The 18,374-nt window shown below is 43.2% G+C and overlaps 1 protein-coding gene, 1 long non-coding RNA gene and 1 pseudogene across 2 annotated transcripts in view; 1 reads left to right on the plus strand and 2 right to left on the minus strand.

Annotated features, from left to right (window-relative positions):
- Positions 1–6,120, minus strand: part of LOC134966970 (B-cell receptor CD22-like) — a 60,986-nt gene extending 54,866 nt beyond the window's left edge. The window contains exon 1 of the mRNA XM_063943980.1: positions 6,032–6,120. Within this exon, the coding sequence (XP_063800050.1) occupies positions 6,032–6,071 (40 nt within the window). The 5' untranslated portion in view covers positions 6,072–6,120. The remainder of the gene's footprint in view (positions 1–6,031) is intronic.
- LOC134968037 (5S ribosomal RNA) lies at positions 1,084–1,202 on the plus strand (annotated as a pseudogene).
- A 6,903-nt stretch (positions 6,121–13,023) lies between the features above and the next one.
- On the minus strand, positions 13,024–17,674 carry LOC134966971 (uncharacterized). Its single transcript, XR_010188754.1, has 3 exons — positions 17,572–17,674; positions 13,217–13,366; positions 13,024–13,107 (listed from the first exon to the last, which is right to left on the minus strand). It is a non-coding gene; the product is annotated as an uncharacterized LOC134966971 (long non-coding RNA).
- Between the last annotated feature and the right edge of the window lie 700 nt (positions 17,675–18,374).

Raw genomic sequence — 18,374 nt, forward strand, 5'->3', positions numbered from 1 at the left:
CGCAGCCTATACGTCTGAGCCGCCCGAGATGGTCACACTCTCCAGGGAAACAGGATCCGCATCGCGCTGGATTCCAGCCTCCGCTGTGGCACACTATTTATCGGTAATTAAAACTTTCCTGCACTTTACTTCAGAGACCACCGCAACAGGACATTAATACTTACATATCTTATCCTCATTTTCTAATTATCCATCAACGGTGTACCATGTCTCCCTTATATCAATGAAAGTGATCCAAACTTGAGTTTATTTACTTGTACAGCAACTTTGTTGCAAGATCAATATGTGGTAACAATGTTCACATTTTGATTAGGCATCTGTTCTCTTAGTTTATTTATAGCATTTTGCAACAGTATTTCATTGCAGTTTCAATTGGCATTTGTTATACTCAGTAACAACACAAAACCTTTTTTTCTTTATCTCTGTACCAATTGATACATTATATTTCTGTGCAATATCGGGAGTCCATTTAGTGTTGTTTATATACAACCCCAGGGGATCATTCACACCCTATCCATATATAATCTTTCTGCTCGCCATCTTTCTAGTCTTTTTTCTATCAGCCCCAGTTCTTATAGCTACCAATTAATAATCTAGTATCTTCTTTATTCTATTACTATAAACTGCAGTCTTGCTTGTAATCCCAGCAACGCACATTGGCCCTCATTCTGAGTAAATTGCTCGCTGACGTTTTTCGCTGCACAGCGATCAAGTGAAAAAGCGGCAATCAACTCGGAATGAGGGCCTTAGCCCTTATCCATACTTTTTGGGCACCCAGCAACAAAGTTGCTTTTTGTGAGTTCACCTATACTGGTAAAATTTACAGTATTCTTTGTGTGCTATAATCAGGACTTTTGCATCTCCAGTCTAGGACTCCTTAGTCACCATTACTCTCTTTCATGTCTTTCCTATCTTTCCGGACTCTCACCAATGATTTAGAGTTTCCCATCTCTGTCTAACGCTGGCAGCAGATCCATCTATCCTCTTCCCTCTCTACTCCCCTGTTGCCACTTTTTTCATTTTCTATGAGTTTGTGAACTCTAATCAGTTACTCCAGAGCGACAAAAAATCATCTGCGTACCACTCTACTATCATACCACACTGGAAACACCCGAATCCATCTGTTCTTGGAAGCTAATCAGTGTCGGGCTGAATCAGTACTCGGGTAGGAGACTCCTGAGGAAGATCCGGTTTAGTAGAGTATCTTCATGATCACCATGCCCAGTGTTTAACACTGACAGCAGATTCACACTTTCCTATTTTTTCTACTCTTATCCTACTTACTTAGGCGCTATATATATTCTTTTGATCATCAAATTTGTTAAAATTATGTATTGTGATCAATCTGTGAACATATTATATGCAGGATAATCCTCAACTAACTATTAAATCATGGCAGACAGCAGTTATCTGTAAACTAATACCAATCTTTATTGTTATTATTGTTGTTATCATTAATTTTGTTATCTTTAAACAATCAATCAAACTACTGATATATTTTACTATGAATTTAATAAAACTGAATTAGTTTTATATCCTTTTCATTATTCATCACTTCTATTGATTTTTCTATGATACAAAGAGTCACAAGAGTCTTCTTTTTCTCCTTCTGTGTCTGTACTGCCGTATAAGTCCAGTCCAGTGGTGCAGCCGTATAAGTTCAGGTATCCGGACTCCAGGTCAACAGCACAAAGGTTGACACACTTTAGGTCGACACCAATTGGTCGACACACCTTAGGTCGACATGGACAAAAGGTCGACATGAGTTTTTCACGATTTTTCCTTTTTTTGAACCTTTTCATACTTATCGATCCACGTGGACTACGATTGGAACGGTAAAGTGTGCCGAGCGAAGCGGTAGCGGAGCGAAGGCACCATGCCCGAAGAATGGCGAGTGAAGCGAGCCATGCGAGGGGAGAGGGGACGCGGTCACTAATTGGGGTTCCCGGTCACTCTACAAAGAAAACAACACCAAAAAAACATAAAAAACTCATGTCAACATTTTTCCATGTCGACCTTGTTCATGTCGACCTTATGCCCATGTCGACCTTTTGCCCATGTCGACCTAAGGTGTGTCAACCAATTGGTGTCGACCTTTGTGCTGTCGACCCTCAGTCCCAGACCCATAAGTTCAGGGATACTGCCGTATAAGTCCAGTCCAGTGGTGCAGCCGTATAAGTCCAGGGGTACTGTTGTATAAGTCCAGCCCAGTGGTGCAGCCATATAAGTTAAGGGTACTGCCGGATAAGTACAAGGGTACTGCCGTATAAGTCCATTGGTACTGCCGCTTAAGTTCAGGGGTACTGCCGTATATATGTCCAGTCCAGTGGTGCAGCCGTATAAATTCAGGGATACTGCCATATAAGTCCAGTCCAGTGGTGCAGCCGTATAAGTTCAGGGGTACTGCCATATAAGTCCAGTTGAGTAGTGCAGCCATAAAAGTCCAGTGGTACTGCCGTATAGGTCCAGTGGTACTGCCGTGTAAGTTCAGGGTTACTGGCGTATAAGTCCAGTGGTACTGCTGTATAAGTTCAGGGGTACTGCCGTATAAGTCCAGTCCAGTGGTGCAGCCGTATATGTCCAGGGGTACTGCCATATAAGTCCAGTCCAGTGGTGCAGCCGTATAAGTTCAGGAGTACTCCCGTATTAGTCCAGTCCAGTGTTGCAGCCGTATAAGTCAAGTGGTACTGCCGTATAAGTCCAGTGGTACTGCCGTTTAAGTTCAGGGGTACTGCCGTATAAGTCTAGTGGTACTTCCGTATAAGTTCAGTGGTACTGCTGTATAAGTTCAGGGGTACTGCCATATAAGTCCAGTGGTGCAGCCGTATAAGTTCAGGGGTACTGCCGTATAAGTTCAGTGGTGCTGTCCTGTGCTGTATATTATTTACTCCGAATAAAGGGGTTATTAATATTTAATCCAAATAATTTTTGCAGGGTTTGCCCTGTGTGATTTAGGGGTAAGCCCTTCTATGCCGCATATTGTTATATAACTCCGTTCAAATAAAAGGGTTATTTTCCAAATTATTTTTACTGGCTTTGCTGTGTGTGTGTGTGTGTGTGTGTGTGTGTGTGTGTGTGTGTGTGTGTGTGTGTGTGTGTGTGTATGGTTTAGGGGCACACTCTCCTGTGCCACCAATATTGTTATATAATTCCGTCCAAATAAAAGGGTTATTATTATCCAAATTATTTTTACAGGCTTTGCCGTGTGTGTGTGGTTTAGGGGTATGCTCTTCTGTGCCGCATATTGGTGGTCGTTCCGAGTTGTTTGCTCGTTGCCGTTTTTCGCAATGGAGCGTTTAGGTAGAAAATGCGCATGCGCATGGTACACAGTGCGCATGCGCTTAATTATCTAACACAAAACTTAGTAGATTTACACAAGCTTGAGCGACGTTTTTTAAACGCTCGAGTGATCGTAGTGTGATTGATAGGAAGTGGGTGTTTCTGGGCGGCAACATGACGTTTTCAGGGAGTGTGCTAAAAAACGCAGGCGTGCCAGGTAAAAACGCAGGAGTGGATGGAGAAATGGGGGAGTGGCTGGCCGAACGCAGGGCGTGTTTGTGACGTCAAACCAGGAACTAAACGGACCGAGATGATCGCAATCTAGGAGTAGGTCTGGAGCTACTCAGAAACTGCAAGGAATTATTTAGTAGTAGTTCTGCTAACCTTTCACTCGCTATTCTGCTAAGCTAAGATACACTCCCAGAGGGCGGCGGCCTAGCGTTTGCAATGCTGCTAAAAGCAGCTAGCGAGCGAACAACTCGGAATGAGGGCCTTTATTATATAACTCAGTCCAAATAAAGGGGTTATTATTATCCAAATTATTTTTACAGGTTTTGCCATGTGTGTGTGGTTTAGGGGTACGCTCTTCTGTGCCACCAAAATTGTGCCTGTATTACATCTGGGCAAATTCCAGCACGTCCCATGTTCTGCACATACAATTAATTTGGTGGTGCAGAATTTTTTGAGAAATTACAGGGGCGTGCAGGAGATGCTGACGGTGGCCCAAAAAATTGTGGGCCACTTGCGACATTCAGCCACTGCGTGCCACTCCTAGATGGGCCAGGTGTTTGTACTGCACACTTGGGTCACTTAGCTTAGTCCATACAGCAACCTCGGTGCACCTCTTTTTCTTCTTTGCATCATGTGCTGTTTGGAGACTAGTTTTTTTTAAGTTTCATCCTGTCTGACACTGCAGTGCCACTCCTAGATGGGCCAGGTGTTTGTGCCGCCCACTTGGTTCACTTAGCTTAGTCATCCAGTGACATCGGTGCAACCTTTTGGCCTAATAACAATATTGTGAGGTGTGAGGTGTTCAGAATAGACTGGAAATTAGTGGAAATTAATGTTATTGAGGTTGATAATACCGTAGAATCAAAATTAGCCCCACATTCTGTGATTTTAGATGTTTTTGTGTGCTTTTTTAAAAATCATCCAGATCCAAAACCAAAACCCGAAAGGGTGGTTTTGGCAAAACCAATCCAGATCTAAAACACTAGCGAAGATCCAGATCCAAAACACAAAACACGAAAATTGCCCGCCGCTCATCTCTTATTTACAGTAAAGTCAAAAAATTTTAAAAGTCTTTTAGTCTTCTCTCCCTGGGTGGGGTGTACGAAAGGAAAAATGCAGTAAACTGGGGGATTTACCGCCTGTTCAAATCTACTAACCCCCGGCCGCCCCCGTATTGATGCTGAGGGTATTGCCATCAGGGCCGGCTCCAGGGTTTTGAGCGCCCCGGGCAGGCGATGGGGGCGTGGCTTCATACAGGGGGCATTGTCACTTACGCCCCCTGTACAGTAGTAGCGCTGATGAAAGATGTGCGGTGCGCGATGACGTCATCGTGCACCGCACAGCAAAGGTCCTCTCCACGAAGGGGAACTAGACGCTTCGTGTCTAGTTCCCTTCGTGGAGAGGACCTTTGCTGTGCAGTGCGCGATGACGTCATCGCGCACCACACAGTAAACGTCCTCTCCACGAAGGGAAACTAGACGCTACGTGTCTAGTTCCCTTCACGGCGGGGGACAGCGGCGGGGGACAGCGGGCGGCAGCGGGGGGCACACGGCAAATCTGCAGCGGATCTTGCCCTGGTGCGGCGCCCTCCGGATGGCGCCGGCGCCCTCCGGAAGGCGGCGCCCCGGGCAAAAGTCCTGCTTGCCCGTGGCAAGATCCGCTACTGATTGCCATCTTTATATGGCGATGCGCTATAAAAGCCTATGGGCTTCTTTCCTCATCCCATCGTACCCCCCCCCCCCTGCCCAGTGCTGCCTCCGCTGCCCTACGGCGCTCATGCTGACCTCCCTTACCTGTGCCCTGTCAGCCTCCGGTGCAGCTCCATGATGCCCCAACCTCCTCCTGCACAACACAGCCATTTCTCCTTCCGGCTGCAGGGAGGAGGAGCCCAGGGACTCCCTGCACACGTCCCTCCTTATCCACAGCATGATTGAAATGCTTTGGCACTTGGGGAGAGGAGTGGGCGTCGCGAGCTTTGACCATCAAAACTGATGGTTGTAATGATGATCCGATACTGCATCCACGGACGCAGCAATCAGATCACAGATGCTGCCGGAAGGCTTAGTTTTCCTGCAGATACTTCCTGCTGCATTTGCATTTTAGTTGAACCGCCTGCCTCGGGCTGTGCAATACCTAACAGATCGGAATCAGGCCCTTAGTGACTGCCTGCCAAATATACTGTACATAGGGGGTAATTCCAAGTTGATCGCAGCAGGAATTTTTTTTAGCAGTTGGGCAAAACCATGTGCACTGCAGGTGGGGCAGATACAACATTTGCAGAGAGAGTTAGATTTGGGTGGGTTATATTGTTTCTGTGCAGGGTAAATACTGGCTGCTTTATTTTTACACTGCAATTTAGATTGCAGATTGAACTCACCACACCCAAATCTATCTCTCTCTGCACATGTTATATCTGCCTCCCCTGCAGAGCACATGGTTTTGCCCAACTGCTAACAAAGTTCCTGCTGCGATCAACTCAGAATTACCCCCATAGTTATTCTAACACATTAATCGGTTTTACCTTGGAAAAGGGTGAAGAGAAAAGCCTTCGTAACGCTCATCTTTTGCTATGCTTGTCAATGGCTTACACTGCAACTTTTGACCTACATACATTTCCTGTTTGTAAGAAAACACAAACAATTATTATAATTTTTTTGCACAATAATATCTTCATTCAACTAATTTATTTGTGCTGACATCTGCTATTTTCTTTAACCACTTAACTGCTGATTATTTTCTCTAAAAACCGCTCAGAAATTGTTGGGGGTTTTTTATGAGTGATTTAGGTGTGGAAACATGAATTTAACTTTATCCAAAATGATTTTAGTTAAAAAAAAAGCTACAAAAAATTGTTTTGAATTTTATTAAAATAAATATTTTTTCTCCGACATTGGAACATCGGTCAGGAAGATTGGTAACATCGGTAGCATCGCAACCATCACAACATTACTTTTTACACCCAAGACCAGGTACACAGAAGGGAAGAGGGTGGGGGGGGCTTTGGGGGTTGTTTTACACTTTCCCAGCGGCAGCTATTGTCTGCAGCCGCTGGTGATGAGGCATCCTGCCGTGCTGACCGGTCAGCAATGATCGAAAGCACGGCAACACTGATGGAGGGTGCGGCAAGGTCCCTCTGGCAGCAGCAGCGAAGGGAAGTTTCCCTTCCCGGCAGCTGCTAACACTGTTTATCTGATTGACTCATTGTAAGGGAGCTTGTATTTCAAAGTGTAGCTTGAATTTGTAAGTATATGTGAGTTGGAATTAAGCAGAAGCAGGAGCTGGAAGCTGAGTGAAAAGGAGGTGCAGTGAGCTGGAACAATTGCAACTGCTAAGTGGAGTATCGGTGACGCAGGAGAGGTCCCACTCAGAGGTGGCACTGGAGTACTACGGCTGCATAAAAGCGAAGGACCAAGGACTGCACAAAGATAGATAAGTATAAGTCAGCTTAATTATTGTATAAGTGAGTGTTTGCCCAGATTGTTTGTCTTCTACTTTTTCTTTTTGCTTCATTTTCTTTGAGAGTAACAGGGAGTTAGACCTTACAAACGGATGGTCTTCAGTATGCCGGCGGTCGGGCTCCCGGCGACCAGCATACCGGTGCTGGGAGCCCGACCGCCGGCATACCGACACTTATTCTCCTTCGTGGGGGTCCACGACCCCCCTGGAGGGAGAATAAAATAGTGTGGCGTGCGTAGCAAGCCCGCAAGGGGCTCATTTGTGCTCGCCACACTGTCGGTCTGCTGGTCGTCGGGAGGCCGGCCGCCGGCAGATCGTAGTGAACCCCTTACAAACAATATGGAAGGGGCTGTGATTGGGGACCTCACTCAGTGCATGTCATGGAGCTACCGGCCCAGTGTGATTACATCTGCACGAGGTGTATGCGAACGGTTGCCCTGGAAGCCCAGGCAACTGATCTAGAGCAAACCGTTACGCGACTGAGGGAGATTTACAATCTCGAGCAAAGTTTAGACAGAACGGTGGAGGAGTTGCAGGAGGGGTCACTGGTAGAAGAGGATGATCAGGTAGCTAGCTGGGTCACAGTTAGAAGGAAGAAAAATAGGGGGAGGCTCGACATCTCCAAACTATCAAACCCGAACAAATTTGCCCGACTGGACGAGGAATCGGAGGATGATAGTGAAGAAATTACGGTGCCGGAGGAGACTGCTCCCTCTAGCATCCAGAGGTGCGGTCTCTCTGGTGCAGATGGGATAAAAGATAGTGAGGTACCTAGTCAGATTGTGGTGGTAGGGGATTCTATCATCAGGAAGGCAGATAGGGCAATCTGCTGCCGGGACCGTGATCGCCATACAGTCTGTTGTCTCCCGGGTGCTTGAGTACAGCACATCGCAGACCGGGTAGATAGATTGTTGGGAGGGGCTGGGAAAGACGTTGGCACCAATGACAAAGTTAGCGGAAGGTGGGATGTCCTTAAGAAAGACTATAGGGACTTAGGAAATAAACTTAAGGCAAGGACATCTAAGGTAATATTCTCGGAATTATTACCCGTGCCACGCGCTAGTCCAGGGAGGCAGAGGGAGATTAGGGAGGTAAATGTGTGGCTTAGGGATTGGAGCAGGAAAGAGGGGTTTGTGTTCCTGGAACACTGGGCGGACTTCTCAGTCAGGCGCCATCTCTTTTGTCATGAAGGAGTGCACCTGACTGAGGAGGGGGCAGTAGTGCTGGGGGGAAGGATGGTTAGAAGGTTGGAGGAGATTTTAAACTAGGAGCCTGGGGGGAGGGTTTAGCTAGAAACTACGGGTCTTGCAGTGAGAATAGTGGGGATGGCGGTAGTAAATGAAATGGGGGAGAAGTTGGGGGGAGGGTGAGAGCAGGCCGTAAGATTACTAACATGGGTACTAAAATAGATTTTATCAAAGCCCTAACCAATGACGATTACAGGTCATCATTGCTACATAAGGTGAAAGATGTCCCTAACGCAAGGGAAAATACTTTTCTTAGTTGTATGTATGTAAACGCTAGAAGCATTACTGGTAAAAAGGGCGAGCAAGCAAACAGTATGATATTATAGACATTACTGAAACTTGGTGGGATGAATCTCATGATTGGACAGTCAATCTAGAGGGCTGTACACGGTTTAGGAGAGACAGACTAAATAAAAAGGGTGGAGGGTGTGTCTGTACGTAAAGCCATTTTTAAAACCTGATATGCGGGAAGATATTCAGGAGGAGACTAAATAAAAAGGGTGGAGGGGTGTGCCTTTACGTAAAGCCATTTTTAAAACCTGATATGCAGGAAGATATTCAGAAGGAGACTGTAGACACTGTCGAGACATTATGGGTAGAAATTGCATGCGGGGAAAAAGGAATAAAAAAGTTAGTATTGGGTGTATGCTATAGGCCGCCTGGTATTAACATATCTGATGAGGAATTGTTACTAAAGTAAATTGAAAGAGCAGCAGGAATAGGAGACATAGTAGTGATGGGAGATTTTAACTATACAGAGATAAACTGGAAAAACGATTCATGTGATGCTGCTAGGGGCAATATGTTTTTAAACACACTTAATGATAACTACTTAGTTCAACTAATTGAGGAACCAACTAGGTACAAAGCAATCTTAGACCTGGTATTAACAAATAATGGGTATTTGGTATAAGGTATTACAGTAGGGGAACCCATAGGAAACAGCGACCACAATATGGTCACATTCAATATCAGTTTTCATAAGCAGCCCTATACTGGCTCAACTAGGACTCTAAACTTTAGGCAAGCGAATTTTGAAAAGATGAGGGTATTTTTCAGGGATATTGAATGGGAAATACTACGGAGAAATGGGAGGTACTAAAATTCCTACTAGCTAAAAAGACTCTCAAAGTTATTCCTATGAGCAGCAAAAAAAGGAATAAAAATCATTAACCGATGTGGCTTAACAAAAAGATAAAGGAATTTATGGACAAGAAGAGGCGAGCATTTAAAAAATACAGATCTGACGGGGAAACAGAGTCATTTCAGCTATATTAAGGAATGTAACAAAATATGCAAAAAGGAAATAAGAGCGGCTAAAGTAGAAAAGGAAAAACTAGTAGCAAAGGAAAGCAAAGCGAATCCCAAAAAATTATTTAAATACATTAATAGCAAGAGATTAAAGAAGGAGAGTATAGGCCCTTTAAAAGACAAGTTGGGAGTCATAAACAAAAATAATAATGACATAGCGGACACACTAAATGAGTTTTTTTCAACAGTATTTACTAGAGAGGACCCAATTCAGGGACTAACACATGATCTCAATAATCAAAATATCCCACTGATAGGTACTTATTTAAGCGAGGAAGTAGTCTGTGACCGATTAAAACATTTAAAGATTAATAAGTCACCAGGTCCAGATGGTACTATTAACGCAAGGGTTCTAATGGAGCTTCACTCTGAACTTGCAAAACCGCTATTTTTGATCTTTAAGGATTCAGTAATATCAGGTATGGTTCCCAAAGACTGGCGTATAGTGGAAGTAGTGCCTATATTCAGAAAGGAAAGTAAAGCTGAACCAGGTTATTTATAGACCAGTTAGTCTTGGTTCCGGTATGAAAGATAGATAGGGGTATATTTACTAAGATCCCGATATTGACCGAGATGCCGTTTTTTCTTCAAAGTGTCATCTCTGTAATTTACTAAACTCAAATCACGGCAGTGATGAGGGCATTCGTATTTTTTTGGAAGTCAAACTAAAAAAATACGAATGAATACACCATCGGTCAAAACGCGGCTGTTTAAGTATGAATCTCGGTAATTTACTAAGAAGTGCAAAGCAGAAAAAAAAAAACACTGCCGTGAAAAATTACAACTCGTAAAAAAGTGCTAAAAAAAAACAGACCTGCTTTTTTGAGCCGTGATTGGATAGGCATGCACGGATCCATGAGATCCGTGCATGTATATCAGTGGGAAGGGGTGGGAAAGTGTTAATTTAACACAGTCCTGTAGTATTACTACTAAAAAAATACCCAAAAAAAGACATTACACACACACCTTGATAGTAAAACTTTAATGCATCCATCCACACCAACATACATACATACTTACCTATGTCCCCACGCAGGTCGGTCCTCTTGTCCAGTAGAATCCATGGTGTACCTGTTGAATAAATTATACCCCCCTACGCTTTTTGTCCCCCGTATTTTTGGAACCAGGACCAGGTGCAGAGCCCGATGCTGGTTGCTTAAATATGGGGGAACCCCTGTCATTTTTCCCCCCATATTTCTGCAACCTGGATCGGCTCAAAGAGCCCGAGGCTGGTTATGCTTAGGAGGGGGGACCTCAAGCAATTTTTTTTTTGTTTTACAGTGCTTATTTAAAAAAAAAAAAAATGAACCCCAGCATGGATCACACAGATCCGGCCGCGATTCATTGTGATAAAGTCGGCAGTGTTTTGCTAATCACTGCCGTAAAAAACGGGAAAAAAACACGAATGACATCGACATCGGAAAAAACGAAAATGCAGAATACGACAGCTTAGTAAATTAGTCGTAATAAATTCAAAAAGTTGCAATTTTACACTTTCGATGTCAATCGTGATTGAACTTTGACCTCAAACGGAAAATTACGAATGTTAGTAAATATACCCCATAGTGTCTAGTTAGACAGTCAATAGATAGACACCATGGGGGAAATTTACTAAGATTCGTATTTTCCAGATTCAGGTCAAAGTTCAATCACGAATGACATCGACAGTGTAAAATTGCAACTTTTTGAATTGATTACGACTAATTTACTAAGCTGTCGTATTCGTGTTTTTCTTTTGATCCGATGTCGATGTCATTCGTGGTTTTCTGCTGTAGAATGCAGCCGCGTTTGTTGTTTTGCGGCCGTGTTTTTGGTTTTTATTACGACTGCGTCACATGTCTGTTACGGCAGTGATTTTGAAATTGCGGACGCGTTTTTAGTCCTAAGTTTCGTTTTTGTCACGCGTCCGTGATTGGTTGTATTCGTGAAGGAGGAGTGTCTGTGCATATTACTATAAAACCGCCCCAAACACACCGCACCTCGTGGGTTTAGCTAGTGGAGAGGAGAGAGGAAGGTGTATTTGGAGTTGGTGAGTTTGGTGGAGTTTTTGGTGGATTTGGAGAGGAGTTTTGTGATTGTTGAGTGCTGTACTGTGTGTGTAAGTAGTCTTGTCATATTTGTAGTATTGTTTTTTCTCAGTTTGTCAACTTTTTTGTCCTTGTTATTTTTTTATTGTCTTTTGTCATTGTTTGTGAGTGAGTGAGTGAGTGAGTGAGTGAGTGAGCGTGTGTGTTGGCTGTGTGGTGTGTAGTAGTAGTAGTAGTGGAGGAGTGTGTTTTGTGTTTTGATTTTTCATTGTTTTTTGTCGTTTGTCCTCATGTCAGACTCAGAGGTCAGTGTGGTGGCGGAGGTTAGTGAGGTGGAGGCTGGTAGTGAGGTGGAGGCTGTTAGTGAGGTGGAGGCTGTTAGTGAGGTGGAGGGGGGTAGTGAGAGGGAGGAGGTTAGTTAGGAGGAGGAGGAGGGGGTGCCTGTTGCTGCATTCTCCAGTGATAGTGATGGTGTTGTGGCTCCGCAGCCACGCACCACTACCAAGACTGGCAGGAATATTAAGTTCAGCTATGCTGAAAATATGGCGTTGGTGCGTGAGCTGATGAAGCACCATCGCCAATTGTTTGGTCAGGATGCTGGCAAGGTGTCCTCCCGCAGGAAGTCTGTCCTGTGGGGGCAAGTAATAGTTGCCGTCAATAGTGAGGGTGTGGTGAGGCGGACTGAGGACACGTGTCGCAAGAGGTTCTATGACATAAAGCGGCGTGTCAAGGCCAAGATGGCCAAAGAGGCAAAATCTGCCCGAAAAACCGGAGGAGGCCCCCCTTTCCGGGCAACCTATCGGGAGTGGGAGGAGCCTGTGCGGGCATTGATTCCTGCAGAAGTGGTGTCTGCTACTCATGTCCGGGATTCGGACCGACCCACGCAGGATGGTGAGTTGGATTTGTTAAATTTATTTTTAAATGTCCTCTAAATGTTTTTTTTTTCAAATTTTTAAGGTTAAATGATGCAAAAATTGTTGGTCAGATATTGCAGGCCTATGCACCCTTAAGGTGTGTTTGTGTTTAGAAATTGCATTTTCCATCTTGGCTTGGCTGTATTTTTTGTTTAATTTTGCGCAAAAACAGGTGCAATGCCTGCTGGTATGTGTATTTGCAATAATAATTTTGCGATATTGCTTGGACATCGGTGTTGTATCTAATTGTATTTTTTAATATTTGATTTATTTACTTCCAAAAAAAGGTTCTAAAAAGTCCATTAAAAATTTTGATTACATTTGCAAGTAGTCAATCTATGCAATATCTGACGCATAATTCTCAAATGTAACAGATTTATTTGGTGCAACACCATGTACATTTTGATATACACCACAAATTAAGGAAGCACGAAGATCTTAAGCAGAAATTAGTTTAATTTAGAATACCTAATAGATGGTTACAGTACACTAAGGCTTTGCAGTTATAATTTTGACACAAAGCATGGTAATAATGTTTGCTCCACTTATTCAACAGTCCGACAGACCAGCCGGCCAGACAGGCCTCAGACAACTCAGGATGATGCTGGGATTGCAGGTAAGACTTCACTGTAGTCACATATTCTGCAAACACATAGAAGTACCAAATATTAATGTTTATATATTCTCATAGGTTCTGCTTCTGTAAGCCGACCTCCTGTAAGGCGCCCATCACAGGGCTCGGGCCACTTACCCAGGAGGCCAAGTAAGACAGTGCGTCTTGGCACGGAATCTGCGGCTCCAGCTTCCCCACCCAGGCGGCGCATTTCTGCAGTGTCACCCCAGCCACCACTGGCACTATTGGCGAGTCCACAGAGTGATGAGCCCCGATCACCTCAGTTATCTGGTGAGTCAAAACAGAAACTAAACACATAGCAAATAATCTACACAGTACAGTTACTATGTTGTGAGTTGTAGTTGAGATTACATGTTTGCCATAACAAGCAATATGATGTTACGTCTTCAATTGGTAAAGGTGCAAATGCTTAATTTTACAATGTCTTAGTGTTTGATATCGCCAACATCATTTTTAAAAACTAACATACATTTTGATAAATTTGGCCCACACACGTGCACATTAAAATAAATAAAAAAACAAACAAAAAACATTAAAAAAAAACACTCCACAACATTAGAGTGTTCACACATCTCCCCTGTCCGGTATGTAGACTGCTTACTTGCTCCGCTCCTCTGGACTATCCAGGTAAGCAGTCTATATCGTGGACAGGGGAGGTGACATAACACTGTAATGCTGTGGAGGGGAGGTAGTTAGGTGAGGATTACGCAAGTCTGTCTATGTGCACGCCTGTAATGGTATAGATGTTTTTTGCAAAAAAAATAATAATAAGTTTTGAAAAACATCTCTAAAAACTTGACAAAAGGAGTATTATGAATGTAGTAATGTGTAGAACTAGCAAATAATTTTTAAGAAAAATAAACATTGCATGTTGGCCACGCCATACAGAGCCCAGCTTGATGGCCGACGTGGACCAGCAGGGACAAGACCAACAGGCAACTTTCACACTGCAACTAACACCTGTTGACCCGAGCCAGCCAATACAGCTGCAGGATATACCCCAAGCCTCCATGAGTCCACAACTGGCACAAGCTCCACCCCAGCCACAAATACCAGATGACTTTTGGGCCAGTTGGACAAGCCAACAGGCCCAAAGCAATGGGTAGAACAAGGGGGGGGGGGGGGGAGGGTCGCACAGACCTATATAAATATTAATCAGTGATTATCAATAAGTCACACAGGGTCCTTTCCCATATATTTAAATCTTATTATATGTCTATCAATCAAATTCTATGGGAGGTGCTCCTGGGAATAAGTTATACACATGTAGAGACCAAAAGGAGAAAGGTATTCCCTATCATGGGCACACTCGGACCTTGTGACACAAAACTCAAAGTCAAATATCAAACTGACATTTGACCACTGATATTTAAAATATAACTTTTATTTAATATCTTAAAACATCTGCGAAAATATTGTGCATGTGAACTCAGGTGCAAAAGTGGTAAACAAAATGTGAAATAAAGTTAAAAGTTCAGTCACTGCTGCCTTTTCATATTTCACTCTCTCAAGTGTTTAAAATGTATCCATTTTTGTTGCAAAATAATCTTTTCTTTACTATGCTGTTGGAAACAAATTATCCTTTGAAGGTACCTCTGTGAGACTTATGAAGGACTAAATTGTCGTTCTTAGCTGACAGTCTCTCATTTATGGTAGTGTGCGCACCACTTTGACCATAGATTCTAATCACGTATTTTTGCCCTATGTGATATCTATAATAGATCCTTTATTGTGATTGTCTATCTCACAGAATATCCCAAGTAGCCCTCTATCATCCGCTTTCTGATTCCTAATGCAATATGATATGATGTGATTATCTTCTCCTATATTCGACTTTGCTGAGATCGTCAAATTGTAAATTTAATAACGTAGGTCATATACTTTATAGTGAGACTGAAATTGATTGCTGCAAATAATACTGCTGAATCAGTGGTCTCAGCGTAATGTGTGTTATGCTTATGATGATTTTAATTGTGTCACATGTATTTCTATCTCACCCACTGTGAGGATATAGCGATGATCTGTTATTAATGTGTTATATCATATACTATTATACCCCTTTTACACTCGCAGAAAAATCCCGGGATATTGCACGTGAACGCGCATCATCCCGGGATTCTTCTCAGTGTAAATGGGTACAGGGACAATTTCCCGGGACGAGCATCCCGGGATTTCATCCCAGGTCAAAAGCAGGGTTGGTCCCGGGACCGTCCCGGGAAGCTGGGTAGTGTGAAAGGGTCCGTCCCGGGATTCACTATCCCGGGACTGTTAAAAGGACTCGGATTGGAGCTTTCTTGGGCTCAGAAAAGCTGATGTCATCTTTTCTGAGCCCAAGGCCATTTCTAATGACATACTAATGCATTTGCAGGGATATCCCGGGATCAGTGTAAATGGGGCTGTCCCGGGTCGATCCCAGGTCTTAGTGCAGTGTGAAAGGGGTCAGTCCCGGGAAGGCATCCTGGGACGCATCCCGGGAAGCAACCCGGGAGTGACCCGGGAGTGCGAGTGTAAAAGTGGTATTATTTGATTATCCTTCTCTTGCATACCCCAGCTTATACCTGTTGGTTGTGGTGATAGTATGTTATTGGTACGTTATGTCATATAGTACTGTTAAAACTGGCTGGTATTTCAACCTTCTATAACATATTCCAGCTTGTACCTGCTGGTTATTGTTTGTATCTATAATACTATGTTCAACATCAAGAGTCCATATAGCAATCCCCTACAGGGTAGTGACACTATGCCCCACGCAGTTGTTAATGTTTTATACTCAAGCTAAGTTCCTAATAGGAACCAAAATGTTAGATAAGACGGCTACTTGTTTGTGACACGTTACACATTATCCATTGTATCATATATTACTATATGACATAACGTACCAATAACATACTATCACCACGACCAGCAGGTATAAGCTGGGGTATGCAAGAGAAGGATAATCAAATAATAGTATATGATATAACACATTAATAACAGATCATCGCTATATCCTCACAGTGGGTGAGATAGAAATACATGTGACACAATTAAAATCATCATAAGCATAACACACATTACGCTGAGACCACTGATTCAGCAGTATTATTTGCAGCAATCAATTTCAGTCTCACTATAAAGTATATGACCTACGTTATTAAATTTACAATTTGACGATCTCAGCAAAGTCGAATATAGGAGAAGATAATCACATCATATCATATTGCATTAGGAATCAGAAAGCGGATGATAGAGGGCTACTTGGGATATTCTGTGAGATAGACAATCACAATAAAGGATCTATTATAGATATCACATAGGGCAAAAATACGTGATTAGAATCTATGGTCAAAGTGGTGCGCACACTACCATAAATGAGAGACTGTCAGCTAAGAACGACAATTTAGTCCTTCATAAGTCTCACAGAGGTACCTTCAAAGGATAATTTGTTTCCAACAGCATAGTAAAGAAAAGATTATTTTGCAACAAAAATGGATACATTTTAAACACTTGAGAGAGTGAAATATGAAAAGGCAGCAGTGACTGAACTTTTAACTTTATTTCACATTTTGTTTACCACTTTTGCACCTGAGTTCACATGCACAATATTTTCGCAGATGTTTTAAGATATTAAATAAAAGTTATATTTTAAATATCAGTGGTCAAATGTCAGTTTGATATTTGACTTTGAGTTTTGTGTCACAAGGTCCGAGTGTGCCCATGATAGGGAATACCTTTCTCCTTTTGGTCTCTACAGGCCCAAAGCAATGCCAGCCTGACCGCACATACCCAACACCTTGCCAGTCTGCCCCATCATCTACCGCGCATTAGTCGCAACTCGGGCAGACTGATTGTCCAAGTAGGCCGAATCGCAACATCGATGGAGCAAATACGGGCTGACAACAACCAAATGCTGGCTCATTTAACGCGCATCATTGATGAGCAACAGCGCCATCAGCAGGCACTCGTACAACTCATTCAGCACAACCAGGTTGTGAATGAGTCTTTATCCCGGATTGTAGCCAGCCACACTGCAACCAACACACAACTTAATGCTAGCATAAATAATTTGAGCAACAACATAACATTGATGGCAGCTCAACAAGTTACCTCCAGCTCTGGAACCACGACCCCTATCCAAACGCCAGTAACCTCCCCTGTTCGGCGTTCCTCCAGAGCACGTGGCAGTGAGCCAGCACAAAGCACAGCACCCAGCACACACAAGCGGAAAAAATAAGACTTTTGACAAATGTGATTTACGCAATAAAAATTTAGATTTGCCAAACAAAAAACTTCCTGTGTCCGTCTCAAACATTGTATAAGCTGCTATGTATGTATGTATGTTTTTCATGGGTAATGACTGAAATAGTATTTATAACATAAACTAAGTACAATGTACACACCACTATAAACAACAAACAGTAAGTAACAAAACACACAATTGAAAGTATTGCAAAGTGTTTAGGCAAGGATAATTACATCCTACAAAAACTTACCAGAAAAATACCGCTGGATCACTTCTTGCCGTACCTGCCTCCCTACATATGTACTCACACTGTCACCAGATGGTTCTAACTCCTCTGCTTGCTGACTGCTTTCTCCCTCATCATGTGCCAGATGTTGACTTAAACACAGATTATGGAGAAAACAGCAGCAGAACACAATTCTAGTCACCTTTGAGGGACTATACAACAAAAGGCCTGCAGATTTATCCAGACACCGAAACCGTGACTTCAGCACACCAAAACATCTTTCTATCACATTCCGCGTAACCTTATGTGCATGATTGTAACTGTGTTCAGCAGGAGAATCAGGTTGGGACAATGGAGTAAGGAGCCAAGAGTAGCAGCCGTAACCCCCATCACCTGAAAAACAGATATAGTCAACATTAGTACATGTGTTAGATTATTCTTTACCCTACTCAAAACTAGAGTTTTTGGTTAAAAGACATACACACAAAACATTTTAAACATACCCAACAGCCAGCCATCAGGCATTTGTCCGGCCTCAAATTTATCAAAGAGCGATGACTGACTGAGGATGAAGGAGTCATGGCAGGCACCAGGGTAACCGGCAACAACACTCATAATTTTAAAGTTTGCATCACAGACCACCTGGACATTAGTTGATTGGGCCAGATGTCTATTCGTATATATGTATTGGTGGCCCCTAGGTGATCTCAGCTGAACGTGTGTGCAATCTATGGCCCCCAGCACATTGGGCATGCCAGCAAGCTCATAGAAAGCTACCCTGACAGCACGCCACTCCGACTCCTCGGTAGGGAAGCAGATTGAGGCAT

Source organism: Pseudophryne corroboree, chromosome 10 (assembly GCF_028390025.1).
Source record: "Pseudophryne corroboree isolate aPseCor3 chromosome 10, aPseCor3.hap2, whole genome shotgun sequence".
NCBI lineage: Eukaryota > Metazoa > Chordata > Amphibia > Anura > Myobatrachidae > Pseudophryne > Pseudophryne corroboree.